This window comes from Siphateles boraxobius, unplaced genomic scaffold, assembly GCF_051911475.1.
Source record: "Siphateles boraxobius isolate OS27281-9 unplaced genomic scaffold, OSU_SipBor_1 86, whole genome shotgun sequence".
NCBI classification, from domain to species: domain Eukaryota; kingdom Metazoa; phylum Chordata; class Actinopteri; order Cypriniformes; family Leuciscidae; genus Siphateles; species Siphateles boraxobius.
Window position 1 is genome coordinate 4,785,160 of NW_027509215.1, and position 25,571 is coordinate 4,810,730.

At 37.2% G+C, this 25,571-nt stretch overlaps 1 protein-coding gene across 2 annotated transcripts in view; it reads right to left on the bottom strand.

Moving 5' to 3' along the window:
• Positions 1-1,729: 1,729 nt before the first annotated feature.
• Positions 1,730-25,571, bottom strand: part of pax3a (paired box 3a) — a 31,367-nt gene continuing 7,525 nt past the window's right edge. The window contains exons 5-9 of one of the 2 annotated variants that reach the window (XM_077221765.1): positions 15,101-15,300; positions 14,245-14,410; positions 12,897-13,108; positions 6,317-6,580; positions 1,730-3,355 (exon numbers count right to left, since the gene is read on the bottom strand). In XM_077221765.1, the coding sequence (XP_077077880.1) occupies positions 3,338-3,355; positions 6,317-6,580; positions 12,897-13,108; positions 14,245-14,410; positions 15,101-15,300 (860 nt within the window). In that variant the 3' untranslated portion in view covers positions 1,730-3,337. Of the gene's footprint in view, positions 3,356-6,265; positions 6,581-12,896; positions 13,109-14,244; positions 14,411-15,100; positions 15,301-25,571 lie in introns of those variants that run through there. The other variant, XM_077221764.1, reaches the window with a different exon arrangement.

Sequence of the window (25,571 nt, forward strand, 5' to 3'; positions counted from 1 at the left end):
TTTCCTTGATTTAATTTTTTCAGTCTTTTTTTAAATTAAAACAAACATCATAAAGTATGATATTTTTTTTACTTTGAGCAATTCTGGAGCTATAATTGACTCTTCTTAGGAGCATATAAAACAAAACAGCTCCTTGAAAAAAATGAAATGTAATATTTTAGTAGTTAAACAAAGGTTAAGGCCTATTTTAATTCAGATTAGTTTGAGGGCAGCAATTGTATTTATAATGTCAATATAAAAATGACGTAATGTTACTTGAAGGCATTATAGTCTACTATTCCTGCCAAACGTCCATGGTTGCAGTTAGTGTTACTACAGTTTCTTTCTGGTTTCCACGTCAGTGCTGTTTGATTCGTTAATAACGGAGAAATGTGAATGTTTCTCACTAGATCTCGCAGGAGTCGCACCGATTTTATTACTTCTGTGGAAAATTTAAATGCTTCCTTTAATGTTGTAGTAACAGTGCCGCCGCTTGATCAAGATCGGTTCGCGCTGCTTTGGTCTAAACTGATAAACGGCCAGTCAACCACACAATAACGAGCAGTTTCGTTCCGCTTGCATTAGGCTACGTTTGCCATTTAATGTTGGTCAATGTTGTTGTGGCTCTGGCGGATTATGAGTGCGCTTACCACGCGCCTACATTTGAAAGAACGAAATTTTGGTCGGCAGGAAAAATGGCCTACACGCCATTTGGTACTCGGAACCAAAGTTTACAGGACTGCGTTCTCTGGACTCCTCTCAAACGGAGCACTTCTATATTCCGACTCAAGACATCTTCTATGTTCCGACTGGTTGCCGCCGAACCGCGTCATTGCTTATTACAATAAAGTTGACCTGACTTCAACTCTCCTCGCCGCTCTCACCGTCCAAGACGCGCCGCGCCGCTCTCGCCGGAGCTCGCCGCCGGCTCTCATTGACAATGAATGACTTCCGGCCACTTTGACGCTCTCGCCGGCGGTGGTGTGAACGCACAGTAAATGACCCAATTGACCAAGAAAACGGCGATTGTCGTCGAAAAGCGACAAGTTTGCAGGTGTGATTATTATTATTTCATTTATTTATTTATTTATTTTTATTGTATAGTGTTATTAATGCTTATTATATAAAGATTTCTTTCACCATGCCAATAAAGGTATTTTAATCTTGAATCTTATAAGAGTGAAAGGAAAAAAAGAGTGGAAAAGAAAGAGTGAAAGAAAAAGAGCTAAAGAAAGAGTGACAGAGCAAAAGAAAGAAAGAGTGAATGAGCAAAAGAAAGAAAGAAAGAGTGAAAGAAAGATCCCTGTAGTGTTTGATGGTTTACAGCAGGCTGCGCTTCAGTCATTAACCCTTTAAGAGCTCCCTGGAGGACTTTGTCATGAAAGAGTGTTTATGAGACTCAGTATATTTCTGAATGAATAAAATTGCTCTATGACGCTAACGGCTGAATAAACCTGATAGTTATTCTGAACTGTCATGCTAATTTTCCAAAAACAGCTTTTCATACATGGTTTATTGTTTTACACAGGTGCAGAATCATTTTAAAAATGTTAAACGGGATTCAGAAAGATAATGCAATTTGTTGTTTATTTCCACACAAAAAAAAATGTAGAAGGACGATAAAAAATGAAAGGGTGAAAAAAGGGAGAGCCAAAAAGATGGGAAAGATAAAGATGAACAAGAAAGATCCAATTTTTTTGTTTTGTTTTGATTTTTAAAGGTTAAAAAAATCAATCATTTCAAAACAATAAGCTTGAATGCAATTTATTTATTTTTTCTTATAAATAGTAAATAGTGCTGCATTTTACACATTCTCCATCAACAATTATATGCAGTCGAGAACCAAAAAAACATAAAGTATAAAAAACAAACAAGGTAAAAAAAAATTGTTCCAATTCTTAATATGTGAAGGCAGGTGAACATTGTTACAGAGACAGAACAAAGTACTCAGTTCTGCAAACTGCAGTGTACAAATAGTATGAAACATTACGAACTGCTGCATCATCTGGAATCTTTTCTTGCACGAAAAACGATCAGAACCAACAGAGTTGAAGAACAGATGATCTTCTTGAGCGAGTGAGTACAGACGAGTGTTTATGAGGTATTGAGTGTGTATTGCACTTTCATTGGGTTTGTTTTGTGGCGTGTGCCTCTCTCTGAATGTTCAGAATAGCGTACTACCATACTACTCATACTAATGTGTATTATGTGAATTTTCTGCAAGCAAAACTAACTAGATGACCTTCTACATTTGCCATTACACTGTGAAATACGTAATACCACAATGCAATGGATTCAACTTGACCTTCATTGTGACCAATGTACTCGTTCGGCCCTATGTTAACGATCTAAGAGCATGGTCCAAGCGCACGGCGCAAGTGCACTAAGGTCATGTCACTACAATTGAAAATATTCATCATTGCATATGTTCTGTTTCTCAAACAATTTTAGTATATACTGTAGTTACAGTATACAATAAGCAATACGATAGTATTCCATTCTGAACATCACTTCTGTCTCATACTACGGTATTGTGTGTGTGCTCAGATGAACTGGTAGTAAAGGGATCACACTTCTTCGTTTAGTCCGTCTATCTCTCTGACAAGACTGAAATGCCATCGGACACTTGAGTGCAATCCTTCAAGGTCAACCTCTTTCTCTCTTTGAAGAGGACCTGAGAGCGTTGACTTGCGAACATGTAATTCTTGTCTAGTTATGGATGAGAAACGAGGAAAGTTGGCACACTTTTCCGAGCCCATATTTCCTAAATATATCAATAAAAATGTCTCAACCAAAGAGTCACCGTCACTAAAGTGCGTCCGTCAGTGGACAGCTGATATCAGAGTATATCTTCCCTGCCATTCCATGCTGTTTATAAGCACAGTCTCAGTCTTTGAGTTGTTTATTTGTCCTTTCCCTTTGTCCTCCGTGTGTCCCATGTCGCTCTTCAGGAAGGAGGCAGTAAGTGTCGTGAGAACGTGTGATGCAGTGGCCTGCTCCAAAACGGGATGGATATACGGAGAGGCTGTTTTCTCCAGGACTAAATTATCAAACTAAGCCTTCCACCACTCACCTCGATCCTGGTCCTAAACCCAACCCAACCCTACCCACAATATCGCCCTCATAAAAACAACTTGGTCGCACTTTGGACCCACGTGCGTTGGGAAGGACCGCCGTCACCCCTGGCTTCTCCACAACGCTCCTCGCTCAGAGACCCAGTGAGGAGCGGGAGTTTGAGGATGGATGGTCATTTTGGTCAAACATTCAAGGAGAGCTCAAGTGCAAGAGTTTATGGTCAGGCTATCCATAGATCTCTTCGTCTCCTTCCTGTCTGTCTTCATTCAGTCCATGCTGGGTTTCAAATAATGAAAGGCACCTGAAAGAGACAGAGACATACATTAAAAATATGAAATATTAAACATTTTATTTTAGCTAGTATACTTATTTTATTTCTCATTTTCATATAGTTTAAATTGAAATACTAAAATAACAAAAAATATATATTTTTAAAAACTATATAAACATATACAAAAAATAACAAAATGACAATGACAAAAACACACAACAAAAATAGTAATACTTTAACTAAAATGAAAATGAAAACATAAAGAAATTCAAACTATTGCCAAAAACAATGATAGAATATCAATGATACTAAAATAATACTGATTAAATTAAAATGTATGATTAAAATAGTTTTTATTGAATATACAGTACACAAATTTAAACATCTATGTTTAAAAAAATTAAATGAATATTTAAATATATATATATAACTGCATATGAATTAATGTAAATTTCAGACTTCATTTATAAAACCTGCATCTACAATATTTTATATTACTTTGTTTCTGTCGACAAATTTAACATTAGTAAATATCTCTGGAGAGTAAATAAATATAACAAAATACAATACAATAAATGTCACATCATTTTTGCCAATTAACCTTTGCTAATTGTTTAGGGGACTACTTAAAATAAGACCGTTTTATTTATATGTTGCAGAATTTTATATTTTTAGTAGCCTTTAGCATTTATAAAATTGCTTTATAGGCCTGGAATTATATAATTTTATACATTTAAATTAATTAAATGATATTAAACATTGGGAAGTTTACTGATGCCTCCTAGTGGTCTCTGGGTCAATGGCTGAGAAACACTGGCCCTGTTTACACCTGGTATTAAGATGCGTTTTGGTCAATCGGATCACAAGTTTATGACACTAAATACAGGTGTAAGCGGGGTATAAAACGTTTTGAGCTTGTGCACTTTCAACCACTTCCAGAGGGGGTCGAAAACTCATTCACTCATGTGGCGAATTTGTTCGAGCAGCCACAAAAGGCCGCCTGCTCTCCGTCTACAGGTCTAATGTGTAAACCTTACGGGAAATGCATTAGCCAGACAGGATTTAAACTTTGTCACCTGAAGATCCAAGTTTGGTTTGAAGACGAAAAACATACCAAGCACAATGTTCGCCTACCATTCCTGATTTCTAACACACACTCACAGTGTTTGTCGTGTTTTGCGGCTATAAGAGCAGAAACGAAAGCTGCTGCTCGCCATGCTTTTCTGTCGTCTCTGGTCGCGTTCATAAAAAACACGTGACCTTATTTTCTCCATTAGATCGAAAGATCTGAACAAACAAAAAACATACATTTACCCACCCAAAGCACTCCTGGTCGAAAATGGACAAAAGAAACAGATTAAAACACCAGGTGTAAACAGGAATGTGTCTCCCTCGTCTGCTTGTGATCCGATCGACCAAAACGCATCTTAATACTAACTGCGGGCCACTGACATCAATATATGATTATATCAACATAGCCTTTGCCAATAGAAAGAAAGACAAATTGAAATATGCAAAAGATCCAGCAAAATACAGCACATGATTGAGAGAGTCAGTGCGTGCCAATTCCTCTAAGAATACAGACACACAGAGCAAAAGAGAGATTGGTGGATGGGGGGTGAAAATAGAGCTGTCCTATATCCAGTTCTGTATGGATCAGAGTCAATGATCAACATCAACTACAGATCTGACCCGTCTGAAACACATGGTTCTAATATCTGCCTGCCAAGGGCCATTCTACTCCAACACGAGACCCCCGCTAACTCCTCCACGGACCCCCAGCTCTGTGCTTACGGGGTGCGGACCCCAGCAAATTAATGATATCAAGATGCAGTCCTGGATTGGGCACTCGACATGCAGTCCTGGTGTGTAAGGCCTCCCCCCCTCCGACTCTGTCAAACAAGTTCTGAGATGGCTGCTCCTCTCATTTCACTGTGTTTGAGTGGATCATGAACGATATCTTTGTTACCCAGAGCTCATTACATGGCTGGCTGACGGATGCCTGGAGCTGATGAGATATAGCTCATCTCACAGGGTCGTGAAAGGTTACGGGTTAAGCATCATAAACCATGACAGAGCTAACCTGTGCGGCGGCCAAGAGGATTACAACTAACTAATGTAAACTGATGATTACGTCTCAGATTAGAAGACGAATACTCCACTGAAAATAATCTCAGTTGACGTTCAGATCGTGTTTCTCTATAGAATCAATTACCTTTTTTTGTTTTGTTCTCTGGAAGGACTGTAGCTTAGCAAGTTTACTATAAAAAGTGGAGCTGTGGTGATGCAATGTATCAAAATCATGTGGCTTGCTTGTGTCAAAGTGAACAAATCAGGGTCTTAAAGTCACCATGAAATCAAAATGGAAAAATCCTATTTTTTATGGACTATTGCAGCATTATAAATTATTTTTCTGTGCACATCATTATTTTTTATATTTGTGTGCCCTCGTAATCTTTAATCAAAATAACTTCCTCTCCCTCTTGCAGCGACATCTATTCTTTGATGACATGTATACTGGCATGAGGGCGGGACAAACTGTCACTCACATGAGATCGACCAATGGCAAACCACAACCATCCAATCAATTTCCAATGGACAAAATCAAATCCCATCCTACATTGTTTCTTGTTCGAGAAGCTGTTTCACTCGGATATATTACTCGGTCAAATTAGGGAGGAAAGAAAACTTCTGACAAAATCGCAACTTCTATGCAACCTTATTGGTACATGCATATGATGTTATGAATATTTGCTAATTTTTTTTTCTAATATAGTATTTGTTTGCATAATAAATAATAAATAAATAAAATGAATATTTGATAAAAAAAATTCACAATGTTAGAAGAACATTGGCATATTTTTTCCTAAACATTTAAATAGTGTTCTCACGCACTAAAAAGCAAATCCAAAATGGAACATTTAATGTTTTCAAAATGTCTTAGAATATGTGCGTCACTCTCACTACAGTACAAACAGTGCTGGTATTCACCTTACTCTGCCCATACTGGCTGTACTGGTAAGATGCCACATGGTCCACGCTGTACCCCTGTGAGCTGTAGCTGGAGGGGCAGTAGGACTGGGAGCTGGGCAGAGTTGGCATGCTGGCCAGGCCTGGCAGAGCCTCCAGTCTCTGAGAAGAGTGGCAGCTGGCAGCCATGCCCGCGTTGGGCTCCAAACCGCCCGTCAACGGAGAGAGGGCAAAATCACTCTGCGGCTGGTGGGGAACTCCACCTGGATTCAACAGCCCCATCACCTGAGAGAAAGAAAGAAGAAGAGTTTTAACAAGCAAGTTGCTGAAAAGACTAGCCTGGACCAGTATAGATTTCTGTGCTGTTCAGGCTGGTTTATTCTGGTTGGCTGATACATGACCAAATTTTGTTACAAGCATCACTTTTACAATTGCTCATACTTTCGGCTTAAGTTTTGAATAAGCCGTTCACCATACTAAGTAAACTTAAAGGGATAGTTCACCCAAAAACGAAAAAAAAATCTGTCATCATTTACTTACCCTCAAGTTGTTCCAAACCTGTATGAGTTTCTTTCTTCTGCTGAACACAAAGGAAGATATTTTGAAGAATGTTGGTAACCAAATATTTGATGGTAGCCATTAACTTCCATAGTATGGAAAAAAATACTATGTAAGTCAATGGCTTCCGATGAAAAATTCAACAACTTGATAGTGAGTAAATAGTGACAGAATTTTAGTTTTCTGGTGAACAATCCCTTTAATATGAAATGGCACATAATTTGTCCCACATTTGTGCTCAAACTGTTTGGTACCTCAAATCCTGCAGGTATGCCATTATTTTTCCAAGGGATCAGAGTTCAAATTTTCACCTGGCAGATGATAAAATGGCTGAAAAATCCCATTGAAGCACCTAGCAACACCCTGGCGACCACTTCAGTAAATGTAAGTAATCATTTTTTAATTATGTATGTAAATACATCGTATTTACATTGAGCTCTTAGTGAGAGCTAAAAAAACTAATTATATAAACTAAAGTTCCCAGATCTATGAGAATTCTGCATTTTCACCTAATAAAACCACAAAAATTTGTTTTTAATTTGATGTGGAATGAATTCAGCATACCAAACTAAACATAATGACAACGGTAAAGTTTTTAAATTAAAAAACCCTGCTTTCTATCAAACACCATCTGAAATGATTCGGTGACAGCGAGTAAAGATCTCTCCAGCTCACACACAGCTTCTCTGGCCGCCCGTATCTAATTGACACCAGTGACAGACAGATGGAAGCGGGACGTGAGTGTGCCATCAGTGTCTGTGAGCTCTCGACCGCTCCTTGATGGGCCAAGTACATATCAGTTCCCTCCTTCTGCTAATCATTAATCAAAACCAGACCGGCCCAGAAAAAATCTCCAGCACACCGACTGAACAACCGGCCCACTGACTCCGTCCAGAGTCCATGAGAGTCAAATTATTCCCCATCCTGCAGGACACATGGTTCCTTTTAAACAGTTACCCTGTGCAACCAAAGAGGGGGCGGAGTCAGACGAGAGGGGCTGTATTTCCTTCACCGTTCCTGAAAAAGTGTAGAGTTGTGTGTTTGGGTAAAGAGCATAACCAGATGAAAAAACAAGAAGAGTAAGAAAACTTTCAACTTTTTTCTATCAAGAAATCCAATAGAACAAGAAAAGCAGAGGGAATGCGTGTGCCACATGCTGTGGGAAGAGGAATAATAGTCGCAGAGAACGTATTGCACATTAAATACGTGGGTGGGTTTGCATAGATATACTATAGGGACAAATTTGTCCTCAGATGTGAGCTAAATCTTACAAAAACCTCCCTTTGGGGACATCTGGAAATGTCCTCAATTGAAAAAACAATTCATAAATCATGTTTTTATTTATTTAAAACCAAAAATCTCGGTTACAGTGATGCACTTACCAAGGTTATTACAGATAACTAAAACTAAAGCCATAAAACATATTTTGAAATAAAATAAACGTTAACTGAAAGAAAATATTTGTAAAAAATTCAGCTAGATGCCAAGGCAATATTTCTCATTTTCATTTAACTGTAAAAAAACTATATAGACATTTAAAAACTTTTAAAATGACAAAAACATTTTTTTATCTTTAACTAGAATTCGAATTAAAATGGACAATATAAAAATAAAAATAATTAAAAATATTAATAAAAACTATAAAAGCATCTCAATGATACAAAAATTGTGTATTAACATGATTTAGCATCTATCAAACTTTTCTGTGTAAATTTCTATACAGTTTTACCATTTTTCTGACAACGCAATGCCTAAAAGGACTATAAAAATGAACACAAATGAAAGTTCTAACAGAATAGTTAATCCTTCAAAAATTGGCCTCATTCACTTCCATTCAAAGTGCCACACTGTAACCTAGTTTGTTTTTTGTTCTAAATAATAAAATAAGAATTATGCCACAAATGCATTGCAATGAGCTTAACTTGTTTTAAACCCAGTATATTAATTCAAAACAATAGGCATCTATGGTACTCAGCTAGGACACCGTGTGTGTTTGTGCGGTTAACACTTTTACAAGCTGTGTGAAGGGTCATGAAATTCCTCTCGGGGTTCATCTTCAACAGCTGTTCAGGACAGGAACGGACTCAAAGCTCTTAAGCTCTCGCAGATTTTCAGGTGCTTTCCCCACCTTGCAGATAACTCAACGGTCACACGAGCTGACAGCGTATATCATGTACAGCAGCGCATGTGTGAGTCACACGGTGATGTGTGATGCTTAACAAATGAAAAGCACATGGAGGTTAAACTCTCTCGTTCACCTCCCCATGGGGGGCCCGGGCCCCGGCTACATGTGAGGTGAAACAGAAAATCTTCCTTCCATGTCGAGACCACAGACAGGAGTTGTTGACAAAAAGCTTCCTCATAAAACATTTTCCCAGCCAGTGTGATGCATGTACGCAGCTGTCCTGAGGAACCTGTGGGATAAAGCATCCCACAACTGCTAGAGCTCAGAGCAAAAACACACTTCCAAATCCATATAAAGTGCCATTTTGATGGAATATTGTAGATTAAATGCAATTGAAGTGATTTTTGTAATTACGAATTCTTTTTTGTTGTTGTTTTTACAAACTAATGCATATATTGAAATTATTTTGTATATTTAACCCGGACAATTCATTTGATTTAAACTCTGTGTTTCACCAATAGCACCGCAAAACACTACACACATTTTTTTTTTTTTTTTTACATATTACATATTTTTTACATAATTTATTTATGCTTTTTAATGGACCTTATAATGCATTGTATGATCTCAAAAATAATTGTGTCCCAATTATGATACTCATCTATTCATTGAACACATTTTTAGAAAGTATAATGCATTAAAACATGCATTAAAACACAAATGACAAACAACTCACTTCAGGTGTAACAAGGAATCTGCTAATATTATAACGCATTTTAACTTTAGTTACAATTATTTAGGAAAAAATATAATACATTATAACGTACATTATCTATACCTTTATAATGCATTATAAAGTGTTACCACAATGATTTCTTTTTTACTAAAAAGATGGACAATGGACAGGAATTTATGGGATAAGGAAAGAGTGAATTGGATCAGAAAACCAAGTGTATATATATATATATATATACACATACACATATACATATATATATATATATACTGTGTATAAATATATAGTATCAGTTCATGTTGTGTTTTTTAATCTCCAGTATCTCCATCTAATACATATCTGTACTATCATATTTTTTGTTAAATTCTTAGATAATAAATATAATAATATATAATTCTAAATAATCACAGTTTCGTTTGCTAATAAATTACAAACCAATCTGCAGGGACAACCCTCCTCCACACACCCCGAATCCCAAGCTTATTTCAGCATACATTCAACCACAGATAAATACATAATTCAAACAATTAGCCAACAAAGTGGCTCATTTGCATAAATTACACAGCGCATTATGGAGGGTAAATTCTCCCATTCCAATCAATTAAGAGTCTGGAGGATCTCATAATTAGAATCCCAGACGCTGAGAGTTCCAACATCGTCATGACGACGAGAATCCCTGCCCTTCAACAACACAACGGCACTGGCCGACCCTGTGCCCGGTTACAAACACACACACACACACACTAATGGCAATAACAGACTGAGTGTGAGTGTGAGAGTTACCTGACCTCTAAGCCATTCCTGACGGAGGAATGCTGCCTTAATGACTAGGAATTGGTTCTGATTACAAACCCTGCTGCTGGGGGCGCTGCAATTAGACACACTTCAATTAATACGTCATGTTAAATAACTTTGTGCAGTTCAATTACTGTACACGAGCCGATAGTCACAATCCACGGAGAGGAGCTGTTATTTCATAAGGTTCACGCTTTTTAAAATCATGAAGTGAACTTTTGCATAATTAGAAAAATAAAGACATTTTGGTAACTCTTTACAATAAGGTCCCATTAGTTAACATTAGATATCAAACATTAACTAACAATGAGCAATGCATTTGTTACAATATTTATTCATTATATAAAAATACAACTGTTCATTGTTAGTTCATGTTAGCTCTGGTTCATCAAATAATATGGTAACACTTTATTTTACAGTGTCCTTGTTACATGTACTTACCATCATAATAACAGTACATTATGCATAATTACATGCAACTAACCCTCAACCAAACCCTAATCCTACCCTAACCCTATAGCAAGTGCATGTTGTTAATGAATATAACTCAGTACTTAAATATATAATTACACTGTGACAATGACACCTTAAAATAAAGTGTAACCTACAATATTAAGAGATACAGATACAAATTTGATTTTAATAATGTAATAGTAAAGATTGAAATGAACATGAACTAACAATAACATAAGCTTTAGAAGTATTTTACCAAGCGTTACCAAACTTTTCAAACGAAATGTTGACATTCTTTCATTATTTACTCGTCATGTCATTCCATTTTTCCCATGAAACACAAAAGTCAAATTGTCATGCAGATTTTTCCATGCAATATCAGTTCATAGTGAACAAAAGTGGCATTAAAGTGTTCTTCTGGAGCCATAAATATTATAGACTTATGAGGAACACACCCACATTTAAGTTGTATGGACTCATGATACTTTTTGTTTTTTTGTGTTTTATTTTTTGGAGACATGGAAACAGAGAACAAAAATGTTCTCTGGAAAAAAGAATGCCATTCAAGTTTGAAACAACATGAGGGTGAGTAAATAAAGACCGAATTTCTATTTTTGGATGAAAGTTATTCTGACATATCATATCTGATGAATGGCGATATGTGTTTAGACTGCAGTGTTGCTTCTTTTCCATAAATCTTCCTGACGTTTTCAGGCTTTTGTCTCTTTTATGTGTGTGTGTGTGTTTTGAGAAAGAACCTCATTCTCAACACCATCTTCTGTTTCATAGCCTCAGGGCCGCTCTCTATCTAAATCACTCTAATTTTTCTTCCGTGTCCATTTCTTTCTCTCTCTGTCCATCTCTTTCATTCTATTTATCTGTATCACGCAGCACTCAGAGGGGTTTGAGTTTGAGGACAGGATCCAGAATGCCGCTCCTGTCTAACTACCGGATGCTTTGAGGCAGTTAGGAGCTCATTTTCTGGTTGTTAGCACGTTGTGCGCAGCAGGCGAGCCGACAGATAACAGCTGATGAGTGTGTAATCACAAATAATTGTCTTTCACTTCTCGTTGCCATCATCATCCTTTTGGTCATGTCCAACCCCTCCTCACACCTTCATTCTCACATTCACTCACATTGCCAATCCGCTCGGTGTAAAAACAGAGACCTTCAGAAAGCAACATCACAATAAATAAAGCTGGTACAGACTATTCAAAAGTTTGGGGTCAGTAAGATTTGTTTTTTTGTTTGTTTTTAAAGAAATCAATACTTTTATTCAGCAAGGATGCATTAAATTGATTAAAGTGAAGAGACCATAAAGACGTTTATGATGAAGATTTCAAATATTATGTTACTTTCTATTTATCAAAGAATCCTGGATGAAATTTATCACGATTTCCAAAGAAATATTAAGCAGTACAACTGGTTTCAACATTGATAATAAAAATAATAATGCATGTTTGTGAAACTGAAGTCTGGAGTAATGATGCTGAACATTCAGCTTAGACATCACAGGAATAAATTACATTTTAAAACATATTAAAATAGAAAACAGTTATTTTAAATTGTAACAATATTTCACAATATTACTGTGTTTTTAATTAAATAAATACACCCTTAGTGAGTATAAGATACTTCTTACAAAGACATGTTTAAAAATGTTGACTCCAAACTGTATCTGTACTAACCTTGATAATGACTACAGTCCAGTGGTCAATACTTTCTAATAACACTCATTGAATTAAACAGCCGTATTTTGTGACTGTACCTTTAAGAATTCCTTATGAGCCTGTATGATTGCCTAAAGAATTGAGTAACAACAACGTCCCAACCATAACACAGATTGTGTGGTAGAAACCTCTGGCAACTGGTCAATATATACAGTCATATACTATATATCCGGAACCGTATATGTCACATGAGATGATACTGACCTGTGATGGGAGGCTGTTGGGGTTCACTGGGTTTGCATGGCCTGGCGCAGCCACATAGCCATCCGAGTAACCAGAGAATCCATGACGTCCAGAGGAGAGGCAGTAGGCCGAACTCCCCTCCTGGGCCCCCGGTCCGCTGCCAAGCCCAGACTGATGCACTGAGGTGGGGGGAAGAGGCTGAGGCCTGTGCACAGTGCTGGGCTGATCTGACACTGATGGGAGTGGGAGGGAAATAAACAAAGAAAGAGAAAAAGGGAAAACAGAGGCAAGGAGATATTGATGAAAAATGGTTTTGACATGAAAAACAGACACAGCTTCTTTTTAAAAAATCAAGGTGCTCTGTTGATATAAATACCATCCAAATTCATATATTTGAGCTTCCAAGGACTAAATGAACCAAAAATTGTTTCAGAAACTGTTTTGAAAGTGCCATAGGGCTCCTATTTAACCATTTGCATGACTGTTTAAAAAATGAAGTACACTTACGTTAAAAAAAAGTTTGGGGTCTGTAAGATTTCTGTAAGTCTCTTCTGCTGATCTTTTTTTTTAAATCAAATATATGATAAAACAGAAATATTTTGAAATATTGTTACCATTTGAAATTCTATTTTAAAATGTAATTTATTCCTGTGATGGCAAAACTGAATTTTCAGCATCATTACTCTAGTCTTCAGTGTCACATGATCTTTCATAACATTTCTTATTATTTTAAATATTTTTTGTGTAAAACATGATGCATTTTTTTGTCAGGATTCTTTTTTCATTGTTTATTTGAATAGAAATCTTTTATGACATTGTAAATGTCTTTACTGTCACTTTTGTTCAAGTTCATGCATCCTTGCTGAATAAAAGTATTATTATTTAGTTTTTTGGTTACACTTTATTTTAAGGTGTCATTGTTACAGTGTAATTATATATTTAAGTACTGAGTAAGATTAAGCAACTACATGTACTTACTATAGGGTTAGGGCAGGGGTAGGCAAGTTCGGTCCTAGAGAGCCGCTGTCCTGTGGAGTTTGGCTCCAACACTGAAAAAAACCTCACCTGCCTATAGTCTTAGCAATCCTGAAGACATTGATTAGCTTGTTCAGGTGTGTTTGATTAGGGTTGGAACTAAATTCTGCAGGACAGCGGCTCTCTAGGACCAAACTTGCCTACCCCTGGGTTAGAGTCTGATTAGGATTTGGTTGAGGGTTAGTTGTAATTGTGCATAATTTACTGTTATTACTATGGTAAGTAAATGTAACATATGTAACAAGGACACTAAAATAAAGTGTTACCATTTTTTTTTTCTTACTGGGCCCAAACTTTTGACCAGTAGTGTATTACTATGCTTTATAGTTCTCACCTTGTGAGATAGATGAGGGAGGGTAAGGGCTGTCCGCCAGCTGATAGGGCTGAAGACTCGACATCGCAGAGGGTGGGAAACCACCAGGTATCAGGTGATTAAACGCCATCAGCTGATTGGCTCCTGCCTGCTTCCTCCAGCGAGCTCTTCGATTACTGAACCAAACCTGCAGGAAAAGAAAACAAAACAAACAAAAAAACTTATATTGAACATTCAGACACTCGAAGGATTGTTTTTATACTCAAACTGGTACTAAATTTAAAACATGACACATTTCAGCATGGACTTCCTATAACACCCCCCCTTTATTCAGGAATATGATATTCAACCATGTTATTCCTATAAGAATGTGTTTGTGTGTGTCATGTATCTGAGTTTACACAGGCACTCTTTGTGTGTTCAGTAGCTCGAAGCTTGTTTGGTCTGATTTAGATCGAAACATCTGTGCTCATTAAAAAACGATGACATCACGTCACGAGTTCTAGTTTAATTAGGTTAGAAGGACTTAATAATAGAGTTTATTAAAAGATTCTGTTTTGGGGGTTTTCTGCGACAGAATACTAGGGTAAAAACAAGAGGTCAGACGTGGCACAAAGAAGCCTGTGTTTATGCGAGTGTGTCATGTGACTTCGGGAAAGGGGTGCAGGGCTAAATGCTGGTAAATTTAGTCTCCCAGTGTAAACCGCATTAACATTTTTTTTAGCGAAAACGCAACTTACGAGAAAGTGTGTGTACAGGCACACAGGCACAGGCACACAAAAAAAGATCAAAATAAGTTATGGTCACCTCATTAACAAAACTTCAACAGGACGAAAAAGATATGAATTGGATATTAAAAGTTTGTGCATAAATGTACCTGTACTCGTGCCTCTGTGAGTTTGGCTCTCTGAGCGAGCTCTTCTCTGGTGTATATATCAGGGTAATGGGTGCGTTCGAAAGCTCTCTCCAGCTCCTCCAGTTGCTCGGCCGTAAACGTGGTCCGACTGCGCCGCTGTTTCCTCTTTAGTGGCAAACCCGGTTCTGAGTCCACGTCTGAGCCCTCATCTGAGTGGCTTGCTACAAAGTAAACATTAAAAATGAGGTTATTATTAAATAAAGAATAAAACCAGCACTCTGTTATTCAGCTGTGAGAGATTTTCATTTATTTCAGCAGAGCACACATTTTTAAATTAGAAGTTATTGACTAGAATTTGGATCTGTTCCTCTTTCAAAGCTATTGCATGGCTTCAAAAGAGTTGGAATATAGTTCAAAAGACTCTTTTATGATAAATATATATGATACCCCAGTCCTTAATGGTTTTCATGATATAGAAAAGAGTGACCAAAATGTTTGTATTCCACAGCCTAAAGAAAGTCACAGGTTTGGAACAAAACAAAACATAAAAAATAAAATAAAATAAAATACAACCAAAATAAGCCATTTCCCCCCAAAGTCTGGACTTTTTCAAGGAGACATTAGATAATATATAACATAAAATAAAATAATAAGTAAATATATATATTAAAATTTAATTAAATTAAATATTTAAAGTCCGCTAGAAATCATTTTTGAGCAGCAATACTCTGGAAATGATGTTGTAGTTCATGTCTTGATGCACAACGGATAACTAAAATATTTAAATGAAACAAATTCTACGTCCTGAATACACAAACATACAAATTTATTGTAAAAAATGTACAAGATACCATAAGGAAAAAAGTTACTGCATGACAATTCTATAAATCACCTGCAAACGAATATCTGTATTGGCTATATTTTAAAAATATTTAAAAACTTTACATGGATTTATCACGTTAATCTTTTATATTCGGCTAGATAAATTGACCGCAATATTGTTGTGAGTTATTTTGTTTCCACCTGCTTAATATTGAAGGCCAGTATCTGTAAGATTTACTCTCACCCAATGCACACGTCACACATCACTCGCTCATACGCAGGTATTATTTGGGGTGAAGTTGGACCGGGTGAGAGGTTCTTTCGTAGCTAATTCAGCAGAAGAGAATGTTAGTGTGAGTGGACTAAAGCTCAGGGAATCTGTACCCAGAGGAGGGGGGCCCTATCAAATGATTAGGCTCCTCAAACTAGCGTGACAGCCAGCTATTGTCCAGTAATACGCCTCGAAAGCCCCCGTCCAGAACTCGCCAACGCCACATCTGCTTCGTCTGACACTAGCCATCTCCTTTCTCTTGTTCGCTCTCTCTTCGATTTTCACCCCCATATGGTTAAAAACACAAAACGTAAAAAGACGCCCAGACTTCGCCGAGCCACACTGCATCCGCAGACCCTAAAATTAAAACTGCAATTAAAAAACGTCCATTAAACTTACTTTTCATTAAGCTTGAGTCCACATTCACCAAGCATAATAACCAAAAAAAGTAAAGGATATGAAAAAAGTAGGATCCGCAATGTGCCAATCGCATGGATTTTCCTTTAATAATCTGTGTGAACTCATCTACTACGATTTTACAGTTGAGATGTAAAATCTTTTTGACTTTTTTAGTTAGAAAAAGTAATGCAGATGCCATAAATAAACCTGGTAATGCTTCTATTTCACAAACAAAAACTCATCTGGACTTCCCAACAAATATACAGGTGTATTTCTCCTTTGGAGTGAAGAAGAAATAGAAGAGAGAATTCGATGTTCAATTGAACGTGAAGAGTCACGCAAAGCAAACTCTTCAGTCTCCACCCTGGAGCCACACAGGAAATGCTACTGCATCTCTCCAGCATCTCACAGGAATTGGGATGGAAAGAGAGACAGGGATGGCTGTCCTTTACCACTTTTCCACCCTCTCAGTCTCTTTTTTCATGCCATTTTTCCCAAAAGCCTGGACTATTTTCAGTAGACGGCACATGGGATGAACAGACAGTTTTTGAGGAAATGGTATCCATCATATCCTTCATACAGAAAGCCCTCAGAGAACTGACTCGCAAATTAGAAAAGCACATAAAAACATGTTATTCTCCCAAAACTAACATAAAGAAATCAAATCAGGTTTACAGGGGCGTGAGGGAAAAAAAGAGCAAGAGAGCTTTCAAATCACTTTAGAAGCAAAACATCTCAGTTTTCGGTTTATTTTTCTTTGTCTTCCAATTTAGTTGGAGTTTCTATCATTACAGCTGCAAAAAAGTCAAGTGCTAAAAAAAACCTAAAAATAATTAAATAAAATGAAACAAAATAAAAAATTTAAAATAAACTCAGACATCCCTCAATTCTCTTGAATTTGTATTATTGCCACAATAAACATAAAATTAAAAAGTAAATAATTAAAAAATAATAATAGGTGAATAAGCAAATCAGTTTTCTTGAGTTTCTAATATTACTGCTGCAAAAAGTCAAACACTGCAAATAAATAAAGTAATATAAAATAAAAAATAAACACAAAATAAAACATAATTCTCTTGAGTTTCTAATCATTACTGCAGCAAAAAAAAGTCAAACGCTACAGACTGTAATCTGTAAATTACACTGTTTCATTTGGCTCTTTCTCTCTTGCGCGCTCCCTCTCTCTCTCTCTCTCTCTCTCTCTCTCTCTCTCTCTCTCTCTCTCTCTCTCTCTCTCTCACTCCATCTCTTTTGGGGAGTTATTTGGCAGTCTTTTGTTGGCCTGTTTAGTGAGAATGGTGACTGAGCTCTTTGGAGTCTGATTTCCACGCTCCATCTGTAGGTTCCATGAGCTGGGTCCGGGCAGCATTGAGGCCCCTGTCACCTGCCTGGCAGGGGGCGGGGGGGGGGGAGGTGGGCACAATGAGGGCTGGATGCAGGGCAATGGGGGCTTCGCAGGGGAACAGCGGGGGGCCGCCCCCGAACCCTTCCTCCTCCACGGCCAGGGGGTTACGGAGGTGGAGGTGGTGGTGGTGGTGGTGGGGGGGGGGGGGGGTGACAGGGAAAGAGCGATATGTAGAGAGTTGAGGAGAAAAAAGAAGATGAAGATGAGGGGGGTGATTGCTCAATGGCACCTGGGGGACTAGTTTAGTGACTAGAGAGGGGTGTGTGGGAATAGCGATTCTAGTTTAAGATGATTGTCAGCCCCGGTCTCGTCCATCATGTCCATTTACAGCATTGCCGTACGCTAAACAGGCACTTCTCAGAAAAAATGTATCATTCCATAATTTTACATGGATTTTTTACTTCACCGACAAAGCAGCCATACAGCCATAGATCGGATTAGAGATTCATTTAACATCATAAACCAGATTTGGTTATACTTTATTTGAAGGTGCCTTTGGTAGACTGTAACTATACATTTAAGTACTGAGTAATATTAACTAACTACATGTACTTACTATAGGGTTAGGATTAGGTTTTGGTTTAGTTTATGATTAGTTGCGTGCAATTGTGCACAATTTATAGTTATTAATAGTAACTAAATGTCACATATGTAACAATGACCCTGTAAAATAAAGTGTTACCCCAGATTTACTCTGAAAATCTGATCGATACAGAGATCAGATCAGACAGAAATTGCTCCCATAATTCCCCTTTAAAAAGAAACAGGATTTTAACAACCTTAAAATGTCAACTTTTTAGAAAATTACAAACAAAAAATGCATCGAATTTTCACAGAACAACCAAAAGCTTCCCATATGGAGAGCAGTGTATGTCAACAAATCATTTAAGGGGGTGTTTACAAACCATTTTCATCTAAAAAAGGGAAACTTTTTATAGATTTTAGCAGTTCATTTACACGACAACTGTGTTTTCGTGGCCTGAAAAAACACAAACTTTTGAAAACGGGTTTCAAAGTTCAAGTGTTACTGTAAATGATAGCGTTATCGTCTCCATGTAAACTACAACAATGAGAATTTATGAAAACAGTGACTTCATGCACGTGCTTGTTCAGTCTATACTTGTTCAGTGTATATGAACGTACTGGCCTGGGCTGAATGATACAGCGTTTGTAGTCAGTTTCGTGGATCCGTGTGAATGGGGATATCAAAAAAATGCAAAGGAAAAACTTTTCTTATTGACAACATCGTTGTGTAAACACCCTTAATCTGTAATTGTGTGAAAATACTTGTTAAACCGCTGAAAATGGCACTGAAAAAATTTGAATTCTTAATAAATCATGGGTCTTATGACTTGAAAACAGCTCGTACTGCTAAATGGCAACACTGACAGACTCACAGACAGATTCAGTCACTGTCCTTCAGAATTTCAGCAGGACAGGAAACTCACACTGTGTCCACTTCCCACAGCATACCTGTCCCAATACACCACCGACAGCTCAGCCCATCTATCTTCTCACGCTCATGCTCATCTACTCTGCATCTCTTTGAATTTTGACGGAGGTTTTGTCTTCGTCGAAAATTTCCATTAAAGCAGACAACTTATTGTCTTGCTACAATGAGTGATATTATGCACCAAGAAAAGCAGAAAAAGAAAAAGACTAAGGAGGCAAGACAGCTTGTGGACCACTACACTGGAATTATGCTAAAAGTAGACATTATACAACCAAATTAAATTATTAAACAACGTACATAAGCACTAGGAGATAAGCATTTGCTTTGAAAAACTAAATCATGCAATGTGTCATAAAATCTGACATTTTTGTCACTATTTGGTTTGAATAATTTTGGTATGATTCTTTAATAATTCTTTAAAAAAATAAAGTGTAACTGGAAGGACAATCTACACCTAGAAGTTGAAATGATCTGGATATGGAGGAAATGTACTGTATAGGTCCAAAATTATATTGTTATAAAGTAAATTAACATATTACATTGGGTTTTCTTGTATTAATTCAAATAAATTATTTTGGTTACTAATTACAGTACATTCAAAATAAAATTCTGTAATCAGTGTAAAAATCTCTAGACACTCTAATATGTCTTAAATGATAAAAAAAAAAAGTTGTAAAATGACCTGCTTAACCTCACAGTAGCTATATATAATAGTAATTCTGTAGTCATTGCTTATATATCCCATTAGCTGGAGGACGTGTGGAAGTTTTGGAGCTTCTAACCACAGGAAGAGTCGTCTATTGTTATTTAGTGAGCGTTAATTCATGATGCCTTTCGCTCACACATCAGATTTATATTCCTCTCACACACAGGACAAACCCCACAAACCTGCAGCCTGCCAGCTAAACACAGTATTTATCAGTGCACTCGAGAAAAGAGCGAGAGAGAGAGAGAGAGAGAGAGAGAGAGAGAGAGAGAGAGAGAGAGAGAGAGAGAGAGAGAGAGAGAGAGAGAGAGAGAGAGAGAGAGAAATTAGTGCTCTGAATGAACTCCGTAGCATTTGGATGGACGTTAAAGTAGATGTGGTGAATTCCAGGCATAATCACAGAGAAACAAGAGAAGACTGCAAAACAGAAGCCAAAATGACGCAAAGCAAACACAGCTTTGTGCAAAACTCGAAGAGTTTTTAAAATGATGGATTTGAAAACACAGAGGAAAACTGTTGCTCAAAGGTTGATAATTACATAGCTCAATATACTTGGGTTCTCAGCATGTCATCAAACTTACTTCTCAAAATATCTTCTTTTATGTTTCACAGAAGAAAGCTAAAACAAAATGAGGAGTAAGTGATGACAATTTCTATTTAAAGCGATAGTTCACCCAAAAATGACAATTTTATCATCACTCACCCTCAAGTTGTTCCAAACCTGTATGAGTTTCTTTCTTCTGTTGAACACAAAAGATGTTTTAAAGAATGTTGGTAATCAAACAGTTGACGGGCCCGGACCCATTAACTTCCAAAGTAGGGAAAAAAATACTATGGAAGTCAATGGCTACCGTCAACTCTCTGGTTACCGACATTCTTTAAAATATCGTCTTTAGTGTTCAACAGAAGAAAGAAACTCATACAGGTTTGGAACAACTTCAGGGTGAGTAAATGATGACCTTTTTTTCGGCGGGGGGGGGGGGGGGGGGGGGGGTATCCTTTAATGTTTCTTAAAACACAAAAAACGTGTTCATTATTTACATACAATAATATGAATCAGAATTTAGTTTTGGAAGAATTTGAGGAGAAACATTTGAGTTCTTTTAACCTGACATCATATCTGAGCACAGTTTGAGGCATTTTAGGCATTTTCTTATCTGCAACATGTGAGATTACTGGGGTGTTTTTCCTCAGACTCAATTTGCTGAAGAAATTGAGATTTGGAAAAGAACTCCTTTGTGATTTTCCTACAGGAAAGTCAGGTTGCCAACTCTAACGCAACAAGCACTTTGACACGCAAACAAAGAGAGATAAAGTGAAAGTAAACACAGGGATGTTGGAGCGAGAGCACCGGAGTCCACAGACGGCCATCTGGGCAGTTTATAGCTCCTGGTAGGGGAGAGTCTTCTCCTCCTCAGGGGCTGTTAAATGGTTGGGTAATTGAGCTCCTGACATGTGTTCCCCAAACAAAACAAAAGAGAGAAGAGACAAATGAAGCATTTATTTGCAGCGTGGAGGAGTGCTGGCCCTTTCAGCCCGCGCCCCAGCCAGCCACTGGTGAGTGAATTAAGGAGTATATAGAATCCCAGCAGATGTAGGGAGAAGAATGGTTAACGGAACGATCACGACTCCATCTGGGGTTGGCATTTTGTTAAGAGGGAGGAGCAGGGAGTCACTCAACTCGCTAAAGATCCACGACCCCAGCAGCTGCCCCGAGAGAAACCGAGCGAGAGAGAAAGAGAGGAAGACGGAGGAAGAGAGACAAAGAGGAGAAGAGCACGTTTGAAAGATCATTTTTAACCTTGCAGGTGGACTAAAACAAGACCGGACACTTTTGGACAGTATTATCCTTGAAATAGGCCTACTTCCTGGATGACTTACTGCTAACTGTGCTTACTGTTAAAAATACTATGGTATCAGGGGTCGAGTTTGCCTGTTGCATATATGGGTGCAAAAGATGCATGATCCAAAAGTTATTAAACCTCAATTTAAAATGGCCTGGAATTGCTCATATGATATTTATTTATTACCTATATCATTATATAATAAGTCAATATATACTACTGTTCAAAAGTTTGGGGTTAGTAAAAAAAAATGTAATGTTGAAATATGTCTCTTATGCTCACCATGGCTGTATTTATTTGGTAAAAAATTCAGTAAAAACAGAAATATTATTACAATATAAAAATAACTGTTTTCTATTGCATTATATTTTAAAATGTAATTTATTCCTGTGATGCAAAGCTGCATTTTCAGCATCATTACTCCAGTCTTCAGCGTCACATGATCCTTCAGAAATCATTCTAATATGGGAATTTTATGGTCAAGACAATATCTTAAGTTCTTTGTGAAAACCCTAATATTTTTTTTTTCTATCAGGATTCTTGATGAATAGAAATGTCAAAAGAACAGCATTAATTTGTAACAGAAATATGTATAAATGACTTTCTTTTTGTTCAATCTAATGCATCCTTGCTGACTAAAAGTATTCATTTTGTTAAAAAAAAAAAAAAAAAAACTTACTGACCCAAACCTATTGAATGCTAATGTAGTAAATAAATTCATAAAATATATAATCACACAAAAGTGAATTATGGTTTTTAAAAAGCCAGTAAGTTTTTAAATCGTTGTTCTGTGTATTAAAAAGAAATACGTTAAGGTCCAATTTTAGAGACGGACACAAGGAACATAAAGGTGGGATGCTGAGGCATTATGGGTTCCCAGCATGCTTTGCTCATTATGATGTCAGAACAGGACAGAGGTGCCTGTTGCAGCATGGAATCGCTCCCAACAACGGGACAAAGCCAAAACGCAGCACCCACGCAGCGACTGCACCGCAGGAACACACACCACATGCTCCTAAATATACGCGCTCATTACATTGACATCACGTTATATTTATGCATGCTTTTGTACCAAACATGCACATATTGAGTAAGCCATTACTGGGACAGGTGGGTCAAATGCTAAGATGACAAAATGACGCAAAAAATCCCAGCAGATACAATCCACGTGTTGAGCAAGATGTAGACCTCACCTCTCAACATACAAAACACATTATCTTTGATATTCACTTCTACTTCTACAAAAGAACTAAAATGAATTACACCGCATTAAAAAACTTTTGAAATAAACTGAAGAATTAATTTAATTGTTTATGCTTAAATATTAAATAAATTTTTTTAATCTTTCATATAATATTTAAAAAAGAATTATATGAATTAGATTTAAAATATATATTTTTCATAATATTAAAAAAGACTAAATATAATTGTATTTAACAAAATCGGATATATTATGCAAAATACACATTTTAGGGATATTTAATGGGGTTTTTTTCATTAAAAACAAAAACAATACAAATAAAGTGATTAAGAATTTGATTTTTTACATTGTTTCTTAATTAAATATTAAAATTTTCTGCGGAAAAAGATGCTAAATAGCACATTCAAAACACAGTATAATTCAACCATTTATTGCAAATCAGTTCCCCTTTGTGTTCTTTAGTTTCAAAGCATTTATTGGCCATCATAGAGTGTCTGTTACCTGTCACACTGAACAAACACATTATCTTAACCCGCACTTCCAACAGAGAGGGAGTTTGCACAGCCACTGACCCAGGACTCCCCCTTGACCGTGCCCGGCCACATCTCACCCTCTCTGGGGTACAAATAAGAGACTGAAAGTCCTATGCAATGCCCTGCGGCCCTGCTTCAAATACACACAAACGTTTGGATTCAGCAGGAACTTGGTAACCACACTAAGTAGGTAAAACGTCGTGCGTTTCTTAAAACAACAGCTAATATGCACCACGTTTTAAAAAAAGAACCAAAAAGGGGTTTACAGTCTAATGCCAGAAGAAAAATATTTAAAATATTAAATCGATTTAATATATGCAACATCAAGTTTTTTAAACCAACAAAATAACACTGAGTGAACTTAACCTAATTCTTTAAATGAATACGGGTATTTGTTGAACATAAAGCACTTTGAAGAAACTCGCTGTAAAAAAAAGTATTGCTGTGATTATTTATCACAACTTAAAATTAAATATTAGAGTAATAAATAATGTGTTGTTTGAACTTTAAAAAAGTATGTGTTTGTACTTGACTTAAAATATTAAGTTTAGTTAACTTTAGTTAGGTTTAGGTAAGGTTGATATTTAAGTTATCTCAACAAAGTTGTTAAGTAACTGCAACAATGTTTTTTACAGCATTGAAGAATCATAATTGTTAAAGTTCAAAGGCTATGATGCAATTATGAAACATGAAGTTCAAAAACGTGCACAACAAAGCGTGTAATGCATAAGAAACACTTAACAAAGCATATTTCAGACATGGTATTGTAAAATGACACTGTTTCCCCTGCAAATTTTACTCATTAAAATTTCAAAATGATGTAAACAGGCGAAGCCAACAGTTGGAACATGTTTGAAGTTCCAATTGACAGTCTTCTGTAAATTCTCCAAAACCAAATGAATTCTGCCTGCAACAAATCAGAAATTGCATGTTTGAGTCGGAAATGATGATTTCTGCTCGTCTAAGTTACATAGAGTAAAGAAAGTGAGCTAACAATGGTCCACTGTAGAAGCTGGAAGTCATAAAACTGGAGCTTCATGCAGCCACTAAACCTTCCAGAACAACGAGAAAACTCATTCAAGCTTTCAGTCATCTTAACATGATTCTGCCGTCACTTCTTACAGATTCCCTCTCTCTCGGTGTCTCTCCCTCTCTCACCAGCATCATTTGGCAGTTAAGTAGTGAATTTCCTCAAGTTAAGTGATTGACAACGGCGTCTAGCTCTTCTCAATTAACTGCCTCATTGTGAGTCTTTATGGCAAGGCCCCTGAAACCCTCGACCTCTCCTTTCTCCTCCTTTTCATCGCTCCTTTGCCAGAGTTTCACTCACACAAACACTTGCAAGAAAACAGAGCGCTCTATTCGGCGAGGAGCCCCTATTCTCATTGACCTTCTATTGCTCACTTTTTCTTTTGGACACTTCAAACCGTCTTTGAGAAGAGAGGAGTGGAAGAGGAGTCCATCAGTCGCTAGGGGCTGGTCCGGGTTTGACCCCGCACCCCCCACTTCAAAGATGCTTCGCATTCATTAATTGTTCTTTGAATTAATATTTGAGGATCACAATGCTGGTGCCAACGTATAAAGCGGACCTAATGAAGCATACAGGCAGCATTCACTTGGAGATAAGCTTGGTGCGACCGCGTGCATGCGTGTTTTCTTCCTTTGCGTGCCACTTTGAAATCAAATGGAATGACATCATGTGGAAATGATGTACGGTCTAGGTCGTTTCTGAGAACGCCACGCAAACGTGCGAATGGGACAACAACGACTCTACACATTGTCTCTCGGTCAAAAGACGTTTAATCTTCATTGCCGCCTAAAAACCTCGATTGATGTTTGGATAACTGTGTGCGATCCG